This window comes from Pongo abelii, chromosome 12, assembly GCF_028885655.2.
Source record: "Pongo abelii isolate AG06213 chromosome 12, NHGRI_mPonAbe1-v2.0_pri, whole genome shotgun sequence".
Taxonomy (NCBI): domain Eukaryota; kingdom Metazoa; phylum Chordata; class Mammalia; order Primates; family Hominidae; genus Pongo; species Pongo abelii.
In genome coordinates, this window is record NC_071997.2 from 121,757,767 (window position 1) to 121,775,432 (window position 17,666).

At 49.1% G+C, this 17,666-nt stretch overlaps 1 protein-coding gene across 1 annotated transcript; it reads right to left on the bottom strand.

The window, feature by feature from the left end:
- Nucleotides 1–2,236: 2,236 nt before the first annotated feature.
- C12H2orf50 (chromosome 12 C2orf50 homolog) lies at nt 2,237–16,327 on the bottom strand. The gene is made up of 4 exons (XM_054548400.2): nt 15,060–16,327; nt 8,136–8,175; nt 4,566–4,788; nt 2,237–3,681 (listed from the first exon to the last, which is right to left on the bottom strand). Exons 1-3 carry the CDS (start codon nt 15,314–15,316, stop codon nt 4,597–4,599), a joined length of 489 nt encoding a protein of 162 aa, XP_054404375.1. The 5' UTR covers nt 15,317–16,327; the 3' UTR covers nt 2,237–3,681; nt 4,566–4,596.
- Between the last annotated feature and the right edge of the window lie 1,339 nt (nt 16,328–17,666).

Below are 17,666 nucleotides of genomic sequence, written 5' to 3' on the forward strand. Positions count from 1 at the left end.
TGTTATTGTTATTATTATTAATGTTATTTGGCGGGGCTTGTGGGCACTGGCTGGGGGTGAGCATGGGCATGGTCAGGGTGGGCTATTACTGTTCTTCATTTCAGTGCTCATATTGTCCCAAATTTAGGTTGGTCCTTGTATCCCTTTTCCATATCGTCATGACTTTTTGAATTTTTCTTAGTTTCTGGCACAGGAAGTTGCTCCAGGCTCGCCTTGTACTTTCCGTGAATGGAATTCTTTTTTTTAATCACGTGGAAAGTTGGCCGGGCGCGGTGGCTCATGCCTGTAATCCCAGCATTTTGGGAGGCCGAGGCAGGCGGATCACCTGAGGTCGGGAGTTTGAGAACAGCCTGACCAACATGGAGAAACCCTGTCTCTACTAAAAATGCAAAATTAGCCAGGCGTAGTGGTGCATGCCTGTAATCCCAGCTACTCAGGAGGCTGAGGCAGGAGAATCGCTTGAACCTGGGAGGCGGAGGTTGCAGTGAGCTGAGATCGTACCATTGCACTCCAGCTTGGGTGACAAGCTGGTGAAACTCCATCTCAAAAAAAAAAAAAAAAAAAAATGTGAAGCAAGCATCCCTCCAGGCTCGCTATGGCTCTCAGGTCTTGATTCCTTTCCTGAAGCCCTGCTACCTCCTGGCCCTTGGTCTCCAAGTGCCCATCTCTTTATAGGTAACACCCCCTTTTCCTTTTGCTGGCACTGACCCTGCAGGCTTGGTGCCCACTTCTTCATGACCTCCTGACCCATCCACCCTCCCTTGTTCTGGCCCAAATGAGCTGAAAGGCTGGCCTTGGGACTTCACTGCAGATGCCCCTCTGTCCTGGTTTCCTGGGCTCCCAGTGGGTGAGATGGGGAAGGTTAGAAGCAGGCATCTTCTTGAAAAGATGGCAGATGTGGCAAGGAGCAGAGGGTGGGTGGGGCTGGTTGTGAGGAGGGATTTGGCGTGATGACAGGTCATTGCAGAGTACAGAAAGCAGTTCTGCATGCAGAAGCCATCAGTGTGCCTGCACGGTTCTGTTGGGCCTTTGCGCCCTGGTGATGTGCCATGAGAAAAACATGCCCCAGGAGGCTTTCAGTCCAAGAGGATGAGAGACATGCATAAAAAACTTGAACCTAACCTGAAGTGTGGAGGCAAGTCTAGCCAAGCCCAGCCAAAATCAGCTGAGCCCCAGCTACATGCAGACCTGTGAGCAAGGAAGGGGGTGTTTTGTTACACAGCATTATCACAGCTGATTAGTGCACTCTGTAAAAGAACTCAAACCCCTTTGTTCTTCAGTACTCCCTGAATGCTCAAAGAAGAGAATCCTGGAGCTGGAGATGCCCTTAAATCTGTCTTCTTCCCTCCCCTGCCATTTTATAACTGTGGAGACTGAGGCCTGGAGCGGGGAAGGCAGCATGGAGAAGTCACACATGAGATGGATCCTGGCTCTTCACTAGTTGTGAGCCCCTGACCAGATTGAATGAAGTGTTTGGCTTAGTTTCCAAACCTCTCAAATGGTGACAATTCTAATACGTGCAAAACACACAATGTGGGTAATGCGCCAAGCCCAGAGTCTGTGCTTATAGGCTGTGTTGTCTGTAAGTGGCTGTGCTTCCAGGAGTGGCAGAACTGGCGCAGGTCCCTGGCCCTCCTCACTGCCCTCCAGGGCACTCAGTGATTCCCTCCCCTCTGCACAGGCCTGACCACCTGCAGCCATCCTTAACCTTGACTTTTCTTGTGCCTCTCTCTCCCTCAAATGGAAATCTTCTTTGTTTTGAGTGTGAGAATAATATAAGGCAGGCTCAGGGCAAAAACGTAAATTGGGTCTTTAAGGAGCCTCCAGCATCTTTGTACCCACCCAGCCCGAGGACGAACACTTGACCTTCATGAGATGCAGCCAGGATGTGACCAGGACCCCTGGCTGTCCTGGCCACTGACCTTTACCTGGCTGATGATCTCAGAGTGGAGAGGGAGCCCAGCTTCCATGTCAGACACTGAGAAAGAAGGCGGTGGCCTCCAGATCCAAGTAGGAAGGGTTGGGCCTCTTCCTGGCCAAGTCACACTGGGCCTGGTCTGCTCCATCACACAGTCGCGCAGGGCCAGGGTATGGCATGAAATGCAGGGGCTGTTGCATGGAAATAACGTGTCCTGTCCTGTGTAACTCCTGGAAACACCGATGATCTATTCTTGATGGTAGTAGGGATCCCAGAGATTGGAAAAATCAGTTTTCCCTTTCTCAAGAATCAAGAGACTTTCTTTAAGCAGAAAAATCCTGTAATTTGCTAAATTTGGGGGAATCAATCCATTGAGGATTAAAGGGGACCCATATAGCATAGTGCTTAAGTATATAGTCCTTGGACCAAGACTCAACTGCCGAGTATGAACCCCAGCTTCACCACTTGCCAGCTGTGTGACCTTGGGCAAGTGACTTAACCTCTCTGTGCTTTAGTTGCCTCATTTATAGGAGTATCTATCTCATAGGGTTGCTGAGAGGATTAAATGAGTTAATACATGCAAATAACAGTGACATTTAGCTACTGCTGAATAAGACCCAAGCAAGTATCAAAGACAGAGCAGTCATTTCAGCCCCTGCCCCATTCTTCTCTCTTTTCAGGAGGCCACGGCTGGGGTCCTGCAGAGAACACTGAGCTTCAAGCTTGAGGCCTGGCATTAATGTATGTTTGGGATTTTATTTCACCTCTCTGAATCTCAGGTTTTGCCTGTATTAAATGAATATGAAATCCCTGCCTGTTGATTCTCTTGGGTTGTTGAGAAAATAAATTTAAAATGCTTTACCCTAGAAACTGTGGGCTATTGTTTTTGTTTTGGCCAGTTTTTGTTTATTTTGTTTGTGTGTCAGTGTGGGTGTAGGGAGATTCTGCTCCACGAGCTCACTCAGGGCTCCAGGCTTGGGCCTGACATGCTCCCTCCATCTTGTGCCGCTCTCTTCCCTGCATCCTCCAAGTCCTCTCCCTTCTTCAGCTGATGGGGAAAGGAGAACAAGCCAATACCTGGAGCGTCTCATGGACCAGGCCTGGAAGGGAGACCTAGGGTTTTTGCTCCCATTCCACTGGCCATGGCTGTGTCACATGCTCCACCCAAACCAAGGGAAAACACAGCCTAGCAGAGCACCCGGGAAGAAGAGGAGAATGCGGATGTTTGAAAGAATGAATCCATTTGTGTTTTAACCAACAAAGAGGAACTAAGCCTTTTCTGCATTTTTTTGCTTAAATATAAAGGTTGTGATATAATCACAAGGGTCCTTAAAAGCTGGAGGAAGTGAAACCAGATGCCTGTAACCCCAGTGCTTTGGGAGGCCAAGGTGGGAGGATCATTTAAGCCCAAAAGTTCAAGACCATCCTGGGCAACATAGTGAGACCCTATCTCTACATAACATTTTAAAAATTAGCCAGGCATGGCCGGGCGCGGTGGCTCACACCTGTAATCCCAGCACTTTGGGAGGCCGAGGCAGGCGGATCACCTGAAGTTGGGAGTTTGAGACCAGCCTGACCAACATGGAGAAACCCCATCTCTACTAAAAATACAAAAAATTAGCCGGGCATGGTGGCACATGCCTGTAATCCCAGCTACTCAGGAGGCAGAAGCAGGAGAATTGCCTGGACCTAGGAGGTGGAGGTTGCAGTGAGCCAAGATCACACCGTTGCACTCCAGCCTAGGCGACAGTGTGAGACTCCATCTGGAATAAAAAAAAAAAATTAGCCAGGCATGTTGCCATGTGTCTGTATCCCTAGCTACTTGGGAGGCTGAGGTGGGAGGATTGCTTGAGCCCGGGAGTTCAAGGCTACAGTGAGTTATAATTGCGTCACTGCCCTCTAGCCTGGGTGACAGAGTAAGACACTGTCTCTAAAAAAAAAAAAAAAAAAAAAGAGAGAGAGAGAAAGAAAGAAAAGATGAAGGAGTGAGGCAGGAGAGAGCGAGCGATAGAGACTGATTTGAAGATGCTAGGATGCTGGCTTCGAAGACGGAGTAAGGAGCTGCCAGCTAAGGAATACAGGCTGCCTTGAGAAACTGGAAAAAATGTGGAAATAGATTCTTCCCCAGATCCTCCTAAAAGAGCACAGCTCGGCAACATGTCGATTTTGGCCCAATGACACCCATGTCAGAGTTGTGATCTTCAGAGCTGTAAGATGATACATTTGTGTTGTTTTAAGCTATGCAGTTTGTGGTCACTTGTCACAGCAGCTGCAAGGAGTGAACACACTGAATCGCAGGAGGGAGACAGAGGCAAAGAGTGTTGCAGCAGCCAGCTCAAGGTCCCACAGCTCATCAGGGTCACAAGCTGGATTTGAACCCAGGCATTCAGTGCTCCTGACCACAATGCAGGGTCCCTTTCATGGGGCACCCATGAGTTCCCAAGCTGGAAGGGCTGGGGATTGTATGGCCGTGGACCAGTTACTGAGTCCTCTGAATCTCACGTGTAAAAAGTGTGTAAGAGTGACCCCATGGAGCCCACCAGAAGAGCGTCCTGCAGCTTAGAGACAGTGCAGACCCAAGCTGCCTTGTGTGGGGAGCTGACTGGTGCTGTTGTGGGCTGGGTTTCTTGTCCCCACCCACACCCACCTGGGGAAGGCCAGCCCAGCCCTCCTTGCTCCTAGATGGGCTGCATCTCGTCCTCCAGCTTCTTCTTCCGGGCCCCTTCTGTGAAGAAGAAGTCCATGCGGATGAGAGTCTGTCCCAGGGGCGTGTCCAGCCTGCTGCCCACAACCTGGTTCATGGAACTGGGAACTGTGTCCGAAAAGAGAGGCACATGGTCTGGCAACTTCTCAGGCTCCTTCTTGTTGCCCTGAGGAGAGGGGACAGCTCGGATCACACAGAGCGTGGAAAAAGGAGGACCTAGAATGGGAGAAAACAGAGCAGAGAGCAGGTGCCTCTCTGTGTGAAGCATCTCCAGGTGATTCAATCCTGGTTTGGACTTGGGATCCCTCAAGAGTGACCCGATGCCACAGCCTCTGCCAAGCTTGTCCCTCCTCTTCCTCCACTTCCCCTTCCCCAGGTGCCTCCCAGATACCTTAACTTTTATGCTGCGACCTGCAGAGATCAAGGGAAGGATCAGGTCTTATTCCCCTTTCTATCCCCAGGACTAAGACGCCACTTTACATCTGGTGGGAGGTTTTGATTTGGGTGTGTGTGTGTGTGTGTGTGTGTGTGTTTTTTGGTAAATTTGTACTTAGAGTATAACATTCACACAGAAAAGTGCACAAACCATCACTGTCCAGCTTGACAAATGTTCACAAAGTGAAGATGCCCATGTGCCCAACCAGATCAAGGGGTATGATCCCCTCCCCCGCCTCCTTTCAGCCCCTCAGCCCCTGTCTCTGCTCCCAAGGCAACCTGACCTTGACCTCTAATGCCACGCATTAGCTTTGCCTGGTTTTGAACTTTACATTAGTGGAATCATGGCTCTTCTGTCTGGCTTCTTTCTCTCAACATTATGTGTGTGAGATTCATTCAGCTTTTGTGTGTGGCTGCCGTTCATTCATTCTCAGTGCTGTACATTACTCCATGGTGTGAACTGTACTCCATGGTGTGAACTGTGTGAATATCACACAAGTTATTCACCTGTATCACCGCTGATCACACTTGGGTTGATTCTAGTTTGGAGTTCTTATGAGTAGTGCTGTTCTGGCCATATGTGAACATGCATTTGGGTGAACTCTGTAATGGATGCATGCATGAATGAATGACTAAACGTAGTCTGATGGCCAGGCACCGTGGCTCATGCCTTTAATCCTAGCACTTTGAGAAGCCTAGGCGGAAAGATTCAGACCAGCCCGGGCAACATGGTGAGACCCCGTCTCTACAAAAAAATACAAAAATTAGTTGGGTGTGGTGGCACATGCATGTAGCCCCAGCTACTCAGGAGGCTGAGGTGGGAGGATCACTTGAGCCCAGGAAGTTGAGGCTGCAGTGAGCCATGATCATGCTACTTCACTCCAGCCTGGGCAACAGAGTAAGAACATGTCTAAAAAAAAAAAAAAAAAAAAAATCTGACAAGTGGGAAAACATCCTCAGCTCTTCCTGCCCCTGTTGAGGGTTACCTTTCTGCTACCCTGTGTCTAATAGAAGTGACATGACCTGTCAAGTAAGGAGATCGTGGTTTTCACCTGGCAAAGTCCATGCCGAGGTGGCTCCACCCTTTGGCCATGATGCAGATTTCAGTAGTCAGGTTGCTATCACATAGCCCTTAGCAGGGAGAGACTCTTATAGGCTGCAAGCCCAGACCAGATGCACAGGGTGGGATATCAGGTCCCATGAGCTGAATTTTCCCTCCAGAATAGACAGCAACAAGTCCAGCAGGTCCACATTAAACCTTTCCTCAACCTGGCAGGGTCCAGGTAAGCATGGCCACCCCCCTGAGTGACTTTCCACATTGCTTATCTTCCAGGTTGGTTCTTTGACCATCTTTTTTTTTTTTTTTTGAGACTGAATTTTGCTCTTGTTGCCCAGGCTGGAGCTCAATGGCACGATCTCTGCTCACCGCAACCTCCGCCTCCCAGGTTCAAGCGATTCTCCTGCCTCAGCCTTCCGAGTAGCTGGAATTACAGGCATGCGCCAGCACACTCGCCTAATTTTTGTATTTTTAGTAGAGATGGGGTTTCTCCATGTTGGTGAGGCTGGTCTTGAACTCCCAACCTTAGGTAATCCACCTGCCTTGGCCTCCCAAAGTGTTGAGATTACAGGCGTGAGCCACCGCATCCAGCTGATCATCCTTTTTATAGTGAGATCCATCTTTCCATTCACTCATTCATCCAGCATGAACTGAATGTTCACTCTTTTATGGTCTCTGGGGGATGGGGCAAATGCTAGGGTTGTGGTAGCGTGCGGTGATGAATTCATATTCATCTTTTCTCTTTTTAAAAAATAATGTTATTTTTGTAGAGATGGGGTCTCCCTATGTTGCCCAGGCTGGTCTTGAACTCAGGGTCCAGGTGATCCTCCCACCTCAGTCTCCCCAAGTACAGGCATGTGCCACCATTCCTGGCCTCATCCTTTCTCTTAAGGAGTTCACAGCTGGTGAAATTGGGCATTGCAGTATTACATTACATGCAATACCAAAATAACGGGTGAGATATGCTGGTGAATCAAAGGAAGGAGTGATCTGGCCAAGCCTGCCCAGGAAGGGGAGATTCCCCAGAAGAGGGGGCACGAGAGCAGGGTCTTGAAGAGTGAATAGGAGTCCGTCAGGCTGACCAGGTGGAAGGACATTCCAGCAGGGGACGAGCACGCCCAAAGGCATGGATAAAAGAGTATTGTGGGGGCTGGGTGTAGTGGCTCACGCCTGTAATCCCAGCACTTTGGGAGGCCGAGGCAGTTGGATAATTGAGGTCAGGAGTTCGAGACCAGCCTGGCTAACATAGTGAAACCCCCTCTCTACTAAAAATACAAATATTAGCCAGGCATGGTGGTGTGCACGTATAATCTCAGCTACTCAGGAGGCTGAGGCAGGAGAATCGCTAGAAACCAGGAGGTGGAGGTTGCAGTGAGCCGAGATTGCACCACTGCACTCCAGCCTGGGCGACAGAGCGAGACTCCATCTCAAAAAAAATAAAATAAAAAAGTGTGTTGTGGGGTCTGTGTGGGGTGGGTAATGAGGCTGGGGAGATAGATGGTTTAGATCACAGGAGGTTTTGTAAGCCACCTGAAAATTTCAGACTTATTGAAGCATTATAATCAGGGGAGCTACATGGTCAGTTCTGCCGTTCAGGGAAATTAGTGTGGTGGCAAAGTGGAGGATGGATTGGAGGTGGTGATACTAGAGTCAGGGAATTTGTTTACAAAGTATTTTTACCCAATCTCATTGTCCTTCTCGGGCACGCCACACAGATATGACTACACATTGCTGCCATCCTCAATCAGGGGAGACATTTCAGCAACAGATGCCTGTCATTTCCAATTGGTTCATCTTAATAAAATTAAGAAACACTGAGGGAAACAAATTTCTAAATGCTTCATGTAACTGTTTTCTATCCAACGGACCCTGCATTCCTTGAAACAAGAGTGTATTTGACTCCTCGCTGCACATCCAGCATCTGGTGCGGAGTAGATCTTCAATAAATGTTAGTTGAATGATGGAAAGAATGAGTTATATTCAGTTGCAAGTATGTTTGGCAGGAACATATTTTACCTTACCATTGGGTCATAGTCTTTCAGGAAACTCCAGTTCTGAACCCTGGAAAGGAAAAACATGTTGGCTGTGTGAGTTCCTTCCAGGACATTTTTACCAATGACTTTCACTGTGTCAAGTCAACGCAACAATGTATCACATGGAAGAACTAAATAATTTCTTTTTTTTTTTGAGACGGAGTCTTGCTCTGTCACCCAGGCTGGAGTGCAGTGGCACAATCTCGGCTCACTGCAAGCTGCGCCTCCCGGGTTCACGCCATTCTCCTGCCTCAGCCTCCCGAGTAGCTGGGACTACAGGCGCCCACCACCGCGCCTGGCTAATTTTTTGTATTTTCAGTAGAGACGGGGTTTCACTGTGGTCTGGATCTCCTGACCTCGTGATCTGCCCACCTGGGCCTCCCAAAGCGCTGGGATTACAGGCGTGAGCCACCGCACCCAGGCTTTTTTTTTTTTTTTTTTTTGAGAGGGAGTCTCGCTCTGTCACCTAGGCTGAAGTGCAGTGGCAGAATCTCAGCTCACTTCAACCTCTGCCTCCTGGGTTCAAGCAATTCTCCTGTCTCAGCTTCCCAAGTAGCTGGGACTACAGGTGCACACCACCACACCTGGCTAATTTTTGTATTATTAGTGGAGATGGGGTTTCACCATATTGGTCAGACTGGTCTTGAATTCCTGACCTCAGGTGGTCCACCCACCTCGGCCTCCCAAAGTGCTAGGATTACAGGCATGAGCCACTGTGCGCAGCCAGAACAAAATAATTTTTAAGTGAAACAAATGCCAAGTGTCAAGCAGGTATTTATGGTGTATCCTACCAAAAGAACAAACATTTCAATTTCTAATGACTTTTCCTGGAATGACAACTATGATGTTGCTATGGTGGGGCTGCCTAAGGAAAGCAAAGGCTACCATCTCGCCCTGCCTCTGCTTTCAGAAGGCTACAGTAGGCAAGCATTCTCTGAAGAAAAAACAGTTTTCACATCCCCAAACCTTTGTAACCTTCCAATGTGAGTGACAGAGGAAGGCTAGGGAGAGGTAGGAAAAGGGAGGGACCATAAGGATAGTATTACCTTGCACTGGTCGTTTAGTTTTATTTGAATCTAATTTTAAAAAGTCAAACAATTCTACAAAACATAATAAAAACAGCCTTCTCTATCCCCAGCCTCACAGCCCCTGAGCCCCACATCCTAGAGTCAAACCTTTGCCAGCCTTTTAACTGTTTCTTCAGGACTTTGCGTCCATATTTTGAAATAATAGGATTCTACTGCTGTATTATGCCATTCTTGCCTTGCTGTAAAGAATACCTGAGACTGGGTAATTTATAAAGAAGGTGTAGGACAGGCGCAGTGGCTCACACCCGTAATCCCAGCACTTTGGGATCACCTGAGGTCAGGAGTTCGAGACCAGCCTGGCCAACATGGTGAAACCCTGTCTCTACCAAAAATACAAAAATTAGCCGGGCATGGTGGCAGGCACCTGTACTCCCAGCTACTAGGGAGGCTGAGGCAGGAGAATCGCTTGAGCCCAGGAGGCAGAGGTTACAGTGAGCAGAGATCAAGCCACTGCACTCCAGCCTGGGCGACAGAGTGAGACTCCATCTCAAAAAATAATAATAATAATAAAATAAAAATAAAAAAAGAAGGTGTAACTGGCTCAGTTCCACAGGCTGTACAGGAAGCAGGATGCTGGCATCTGCTTAGCTTCTGGGGCGGTCTCAGGAAACTTACAATCATGGTGGAAAGCAAAGTGGCAGCAGGCAGGTCACATGGCCAGAGCAGGAGCAAGAGAGAGAGAAGGGAAGTGCCATACACTTTAAAAGAACCAGATCTGGTGAGAACTCACTACTGTGAGGACAGTACCATGGGGATGGTATAAACCATTTATGAAAAGCCACCCACATGATCCAATCGCCTTCCAGCGGCCCCACCTCCAAAGCTGGGGATTACAATTCAACTTGTGATTTGGGTGGGGACACAGATCCACACCATATCCACTGCTGTTTCTTAATATTTTTTAAAATTTAAACTTATCTATTGACTTTCTATTATGGGAGAGGAAGAGTTAGCATTCTTACCCCTGCCCTTCCCCTTGTTCTTTCAAAATCATTATAGATCTCGGTTAAATTGATATATATCGTTTTGATTCTTATGATTATGTAAATGTTATCCCCTGATGAACCAAGGAGTGCAATATGCCCCAATTCTGTTCTTGTACAACCTTGTATTCTTTCTAGAGCTAACAGAGAAATTACATTTCCTCCCAATTTTTTTTAGGCTTCTATGTACTGATCATTGATTTCAGATGCTCCAACAAAACTGAAAAGTCCCTCTCAATATTATTTTCTACACATTCATGTGCATCAGATAATAAACATTCCTTTAAAATCTTTCTGCCAGGTGCAGTGGCTCACACCTGTAATCCCAGCACTCTGGGAGGCTGAGGCAGGCAGATCACGAGGTCAGGAGATCGAGACCATCCTGGCTAACATGGTGAAACCCCGTCTCTACTAAAAATACAAAAATTAGCCGGGCGTGGTGGCGGGCATCTGTAATCCCAGCTACTCGGGAAGCTGAGGCAGGAGAATGGCGTGAACCCAGGAGGCAGAGCTTGCAGTGAGCTGAGATTGCGCCACTGCACTCCAGCCTGGGTGACAGAGCGAGACTCCGTCTCAAAATAAACAAATAAATAAAATAAAACCTTTCTTAGACACCTCCTCAGAAGCCCCGTGTCCTCCTGCTCCCACTGGCCTAGCCATGCCTCAAGATCACAGGCTGGTCCTTTCCTTCACCAACACGCTGGCATCCCCCTCTTTGGGAATTCCATGTCTTACTTTCTTGTTAATGCACCTGTTTTTGTGGAGCACCTACTCCAATATCTGTGGACTCATGCATTTCTTTGGTTCTGGAAAATTCTCACTTACTTTCTCTTTAGACATTTTCTCTCTCCCATGCTCTCATTTGGGAGTTTTGATTAAAGATATGTTGGACCTTCTTCAGTTTCTCTATGTTTTTAATTCATCATTTGTATTTTCTGTCTTGATTTTCTGAATAATTTCTCCTGTCTTGAGTTTATAAAGTCTCACTTCAGTTGTGTCTTATATTTCAACTTTATATATTTTTATTCCTACAAGTTCTTTTTGTTTTTTGTTTTTTTTTGAGATGGAGTCTCACTCTGTCACCCAGGCTGGAAGTGCAGTGGTACAATCTCAGCTGATTGCAGCCTCTGCCTCCTGCGTTCAAGCAACTCTCCCTGCCTCAGCCTCCCAAGTAGCTGGGATTACAGGTGCATGCCACCATGCCTGGCTAATTTTTGTATTTTTAGTAGAGATGGGGTTTCACCATGTTGGCTAGGCTGGTCTTGAACTCCTGACCTCAGGTGATCTGCCCGCCTCAGCTTCCCAAAGTGCTGGGATTATAGGTGTGAGCCATTGTGCCCGACCTCTTGTTTCATTTTTAAAAGCAGGCTACTAGAAAATTTAAGCTATGTGTGTGGCTCACATTGTATTTCTGTCGGGCAGCACTGCCTTACACATTCCTCTTTGGGTTTTCAAGGCCTTGCAAAACTCTGTCCCCTGGGTCTTTATGCCTCCTTGTGCCCCTGGCTTTCTTCTCTGGTGTTTCCTGGCAGCTTCCCTGCCTTTCTAGTAAATGTTGCAAGTTCTGTCCTGCATCCTCGCCTCTTCTGATCCATTGTGCTCTTCCAGAGAGAGCTTATTCACATTGCTGAGGCCAATCCCCACCCGTTTCCTTCTAAAATTGAGATAGAATTCACATTTCATAAGATTCACCTTTTAAAGGACACAATTCAATGACTTTTAATATATTCACGGAGTTGGGCAACCATCACCACTTTCTGATTCCAGAACATTTCATCACCCCCAAAACACCTGTGTCCATTCGCAGTCAGTCCTCATCCTCCCCTTCTGGACAGGTTTTTAATGTGCAACTCCTGACTCTCACACTCAACTACCTCCTGGGCAGCTCCATCTAGACGTGGTTCAGGCATTGAAAACTCACCAGAACTCAGCATCTTCATCATTTATCTTCTCCTCCCTATTAATTATTCAAGCTGAGACCTGTCATCCTTTACTCCTTCCTCACCTTTCCTCCCACATTTACTCAGTTTGTAAATATTTTCTGTCATTCTGTAGGTTGCCTTTTCACTCTGTTAATTGTTGCCTTTTCACTCTGTTAATTGTTGCCTTTGCTGTGCAGAAGCTTTTCACATGCAAAAGAAGGAAACTGGATCCTTTCTAATGTGATACATACCAATCCACTCAAAAACATAGAAAGAAGCTTCATGACATTGGTCTTGGCAATTATTCCATGGATATGCCACACAAAGGACAGGTAACAAAAGCAGATAGACAGATGGGATTACATCAAACTCAAAAATTTCTGAAGAGCAAAGGAAACAAGCAACAAAGTGAAAAAGCAACACACAGAATGGGAGACAATATTTACAGATCATATTTCTGATAAGAAGTTAATTTCCAAAATATATAAGGAACTTCTACAACTTAGTAGCACAAAACCAAATAACCTAATTGAAAAAAATGGGTTAAGGACTTGAATAGACATTTCTCCAAAGAAGATAAATAAATGGCCAATAAATATATGAAAAGATGATCAATGTCACTCATCATCAGAGAAATGCAAACCAAAACCACAATGAGGTCAAACATGGTGGCTCACACCTGTAGTCCCAGCACTTTGGGAGGCTGAGGCATGTGGATCATCTGTGGTCAGGAGTTCAAGACCAGCCTGGCCGGAGCTTGCAGTGAGCCGAGATTGTGCCACTGCACCCCAGCCTGGGCAACAGCCAGAGCTGGAGCGAGACTCTGTCTCAAAAAAAAAAAAAAAAAAAACAAAACCAAACAAAACCAACCTGGCCAACATGGTAAAAACCTGTCTCTACTAAAAATACAAAAATTAGCCAGGCGTGGTGGAGGGCACCTGTAATCCCAGCTACTCAGGAGACTGAGGCAGGAGAACTGCTTGAACCCAGGAGGCAGAGGTTGCAATGAGCTGAGATCATGCCACTTCACTGCAGCCTGGGTGACAGTGTGAGACTTCATCTCAAAACAAAACAAAACAAAAAATCACAATGAGATACCACATCACACCTATTAGGATGGCTGTTATCAAAAAAACAAAAGACAATCAATGAGTGTTGGCCAGTGTGTGGAGAAACTGGAATGCTGAGATACTGCTGATGGGAATGCAAAATGGTGCCACTGCTATGGAAAAGACAATGGAGGTTCCTCAAAAAATTACAAATAGAGGTACCATATAATCCTGCAATCCCTCCGATATGGTTTGAACATTTGTTCTCTCCAAATCTCATATTGAAATGTGATCCCTAGTGTTGAAGGTAGGGCCTAGTGGGAGGTGTTTGGGTCACGAATAGCTTGGTGCCTTCCTTGCGGTAATGAATGAGCTCTTGCTCTATTAGTTCACAGGAGAGAGGTGGTTGTTAAAAAGAACCTGACACCTCCTCTCTCTCTCTCTCTCTCTCTCTCTTTCCCTTTCGGTCCCTCTTACCATTGACATGCCTGCTCCTCCTTCACCTTCTGCCATTATGGTAAGATTCCTGAGGCCCTTACCAGAAGCCAAGTGGATTCCAGGACTATGCTTGTACAGCCTGCAGAACTGTGAGCCAAATAAACCTCTTTATAAATTACCCAGCCTCAGGTGTTCCTTGATAGCAATGCAAAATGGACTAAGGTATCCGTTTTTGAGAATTTCTCCAAAAGAACTGAAATCACTCCCATGTCCATTGTAACACTATATATAATAGTCAAATGTGGAAGCAACCTAAAAGTCTATTGACAAATGAATAAAGAAACTGCACACATATATACACTCAGCCTCAAAATGGGAAGAAATTCTGCAATATGCGACAAGATGGATGAACCTGGAGGACAGGATGCTAAGCTAACAAGACAGACATGGAAAGTCAAATATTGCACAATTCCATTTCTATGAGGCACTGAAAATAGACTCCTGGAAGCAAAGACTAGAATGGTGGGTGCCAGAGGCTGGGAGGAGGGGGAATGGGGCGTTGCTACTCAACAGGTATGAAGTTTCAGTGGTGCAAGATGAATGCATCCTAGAATCTATCAGGCTGCTCACTTAAAAATGTAATCGAGATCGTGCCATGTTCCTGCTTAAAATCCTGGATGGTGTCTCCTTTGGAAAAAATGCATCCAGACTTTTACAAAGGCTGGGGTGGCCCCCGCTGCTCCCCCTCATCCTGCGGCTTTCCTCACTCCCAGTGCCTCAGCTACACGAACTCGCTGTTTTTTAGATACATCAAACTCTTGGCTCCTTCTCATGTCTCGGCTTAAATGTCTCCTCCCCAGAGAGGCCTTCAGCAGGCTCTGCCCCCGACGCTGAACTGTTTCCTTCTTACCGCTGGTCACACTTCATGCACATTTGTACTTGTTTGCTTCTCTGCTTGCTTTTTGGCTGCCCTGTCCTGAATATGAAGGCTCCGTGGAGCCATGGCCAGGTCTGTCTAGTCCCTTGTTGCAGTCTGATCTCGTTTCAGAGCGGCTCATGGGTATTTTTGGTTGAATGAATGCATGAAGGAGCATCCTTTCCCCAAGTCAGGTCAGACGGCCAGCGCCTCTAACCCAGACTAGGCCAGCAGGCTCCAGCTCAAGGGATTACCGGCCTCGTCGCAGTCGGAAGGAATGAGGTGGGGCTGCTCTGACCCAGCGGCATCTGGTCCTGGCCTCCATCTTCCTCGCTTCCTAGGCTCAGGCTCAGGCCTGGCTCCGGGCTGGGCTGGTGACCCACCTCCCCCCGGGCATGCCATGCCTTCTGTCCCTCAGCCGGATCGTTTGCCCTCCCATCTCCCTTTCTCCAAAACCTTCCACAGCTTGTAGTCAGGCTGCGGAGTCAGGGTGGGAAAGGGAGAGCAGGGACTCACCAGCGTCGCTGGCCCCGCCGCTCGGCCTCCAGGAGCTCCCGCCACAGCTGGTCCTGCTGCACGCCATCGCAGGCAGCTCCCTGAGCTACCCGCTGCGCCTTCAGAGCCTGGGGGGCCTGGCAGCCACCGGCAAGACCCCTGCTGGCCATAGGGCCACCCCGGGCAGCTGGGGAGACCGAGGCTGGCGGCCTGGTGGGGGGCAATCGGTACCCAGCTGATGTGGTTCTCTGGAGCCCAGGGGTGGGGGGGCTCCCCATGGGTGCAAGTGTGTGTGTGTGTGTGTGTGTGTTAGAGAGAGAGAGACCTGTGCCTGAGCTCAGCTCAAACCTCCTCCTGGAACACTCTGTCCCTCCTAACCCCGGGAGAGCCTGGGCAGGGTCCTCCTCACTGTGCCTTCAGGCCTCGAGCTCAGAGTGGCCGACGGGGACAGGGCTCTCCGGGCTGGGGAGAGCATTTGAGCCCAGTTTCGTTTTGAACTCCCGCCTGTGTTGACTGTTGTCCTGGGAACGGGCAGCTCCTAGGAAAGGGGCGGGCCCCGTGTGTGTGTGTGTGTGTGTGTGTGTGTGTGTGTGTGTGTGTGTGTGTGTGTGTGTGATCTGAGCCCTAGGGCTGGAGGGCAGAGAGTGCCTGAGTAGATGCCACGCTCAGTTCAGCAGCCCCCTACCCCGAGGCCGGAGTCCTCCGCACAGGGGAGGGGAGGGGGAGGGAGCAAAGCTGGGGCTCCTGGGGGCCACCCTCACCGTTATCGCACTTGGCTTCCGGCAGCCCCTTTCAGGCCGTGGGGCGATGATAGTCCTGTGCTGCCCCCTCGTGGATGCTGCGAGGCTCGTACGAGATGGTGGCCCTGAGGGCGCTCTGGGAATTGTGGATCAGGCATCAGTGTGAAGCTTCCTGCTTGTTTGGGAACGATGGCGCAGGTCATGAGCTTATGTCGGGCGAGGGAAAATGAGTGCAATGTACTAGGAACATCCGCTCTGTCTGCAAACCCAGAGCGTTCACACAGCACTCTGCTTTATCTGAGACCTCCCAGCCATGCCTTTCCAACGCCATTCTACAAATGAGGAAACTCAGGCCCTTACCGGCAAGATTAAGTGACGGCCCACGGTCACACAGTCACCAGCTGAAGGGAACAGTGAGAATCTGAGGGCTCATGGTCCGAGCCCTCAGCCCTGTTTCTGCTCTAACTGGGTGCAGCCAGGCTCCCTCCGTGGCAGCCTCTCCTGGTCTGGCTCAGCTGAGCTCCAGGGACGCCCGCTGCTCTCATCACTTCTGCCTCCTGCACTCCCTGCTTCCGGTTCTCTGGGTTTCGTGTTGTTCCGGTAGGTGCTGGCAGATTGACAGTTCCTTCCACACAGCTTCTCTGTGGGTCCATTCAGCTGGCCCACTGCTTCCTATCTTTGTACAGGAAAAGCTAAGTCCAGACAAAGCCCTGATGAATAGAGGGCCTGCGCAGAGTGCCCGGGGTGCAGGGCAGCAGGGCAGCCAGTGAACCACTGAGCTCGCACTGTGGCCAGTCCTGTGGGCCCCTGCTGGATTCTGCTTCTATGAGGGAGGCAGCAAGGAGTTGGGACTTCACAGGTGAAAGGACTTGCCAGGTAGAAAAACTGGGGTGACCACAAAAGCGTGGATGCAAGAGACAGCCTGGTATTTTGGGAGATGTGGGGGAGGAGACAAGGACGGGGGTGGCAGGGCACATGGGGGCAGGCCCCGGGGTATTTTCCACTGTATCCTGCACCCAGTGGGGAGATACCGATGGGCTGTGAGCCCCAAGGAAGCTGCAGGGAACAGAATCATCAGGACCGGGGCAAGAAACAGGTGAGGTCGCCATTGCCATGGTGTGGGTGAGCAATGGCAATGAAACCCCTACTGGGCTCTGGCGGAGGGCTGGCATGGAGAAGACAGGGCTGAGAGCCAGGCCAGAAAGAGCTGCCAGCTTTGTCTTCCCACACTTGCATAAGGACGGAGCTGAGGGATGTGACCTCTTGGAAAAACATTAGTCTAAAATCAGAGCTGCAGGCCTGGGACTCTGTCTCTCCTCTGTTCCTCCCCTCGGAGCTGGGATGACACAGGCTGGCATCTAGTGACTTAAATTTTCCTGGTAAAGATGAGCGCAGCAGGAGTGCGGTGGGGTGGGCCGCTGTGAGCTAGGACCCTAGGTCAGGCTTTTCTGAGTGCTGTCTTCGTGGAGGTGTCTGTGCTCCCTGCACTGCGACGACAGGTTCCTGCCATGCCCAAGGAGCAGTGGTTCTGACTTCCCTGAACCCCCAGAAGGCATCCCGTGAGTGTCTTTAGAGAGGACAGTGTGTCCTGGGGGGTCCTTGCTGTGTGTCCCGGGAGGCTTTGTCAGGCTGACCGCAGGCTGTGGCCCTGAGCAGCTGGGAACAACCATGAAGTTTGCTCAGATACCTCCAGCCCTGGCCACAGGCTCCAGACACAGGGACCAGGGCAAAAAAGGGCAGCAAGGGCATCTGTGACAAACCATCACAACTGATTGAGTTCTTGATGTATGTAGAGGCTGAATATTTCCACGGATTTTTTTTTTTTTTTTTTTTTTTTTTTGAGACGGAGTCTCACTCTGTTGCTGGGGCTGGAGTGCAGTGGTGTGAT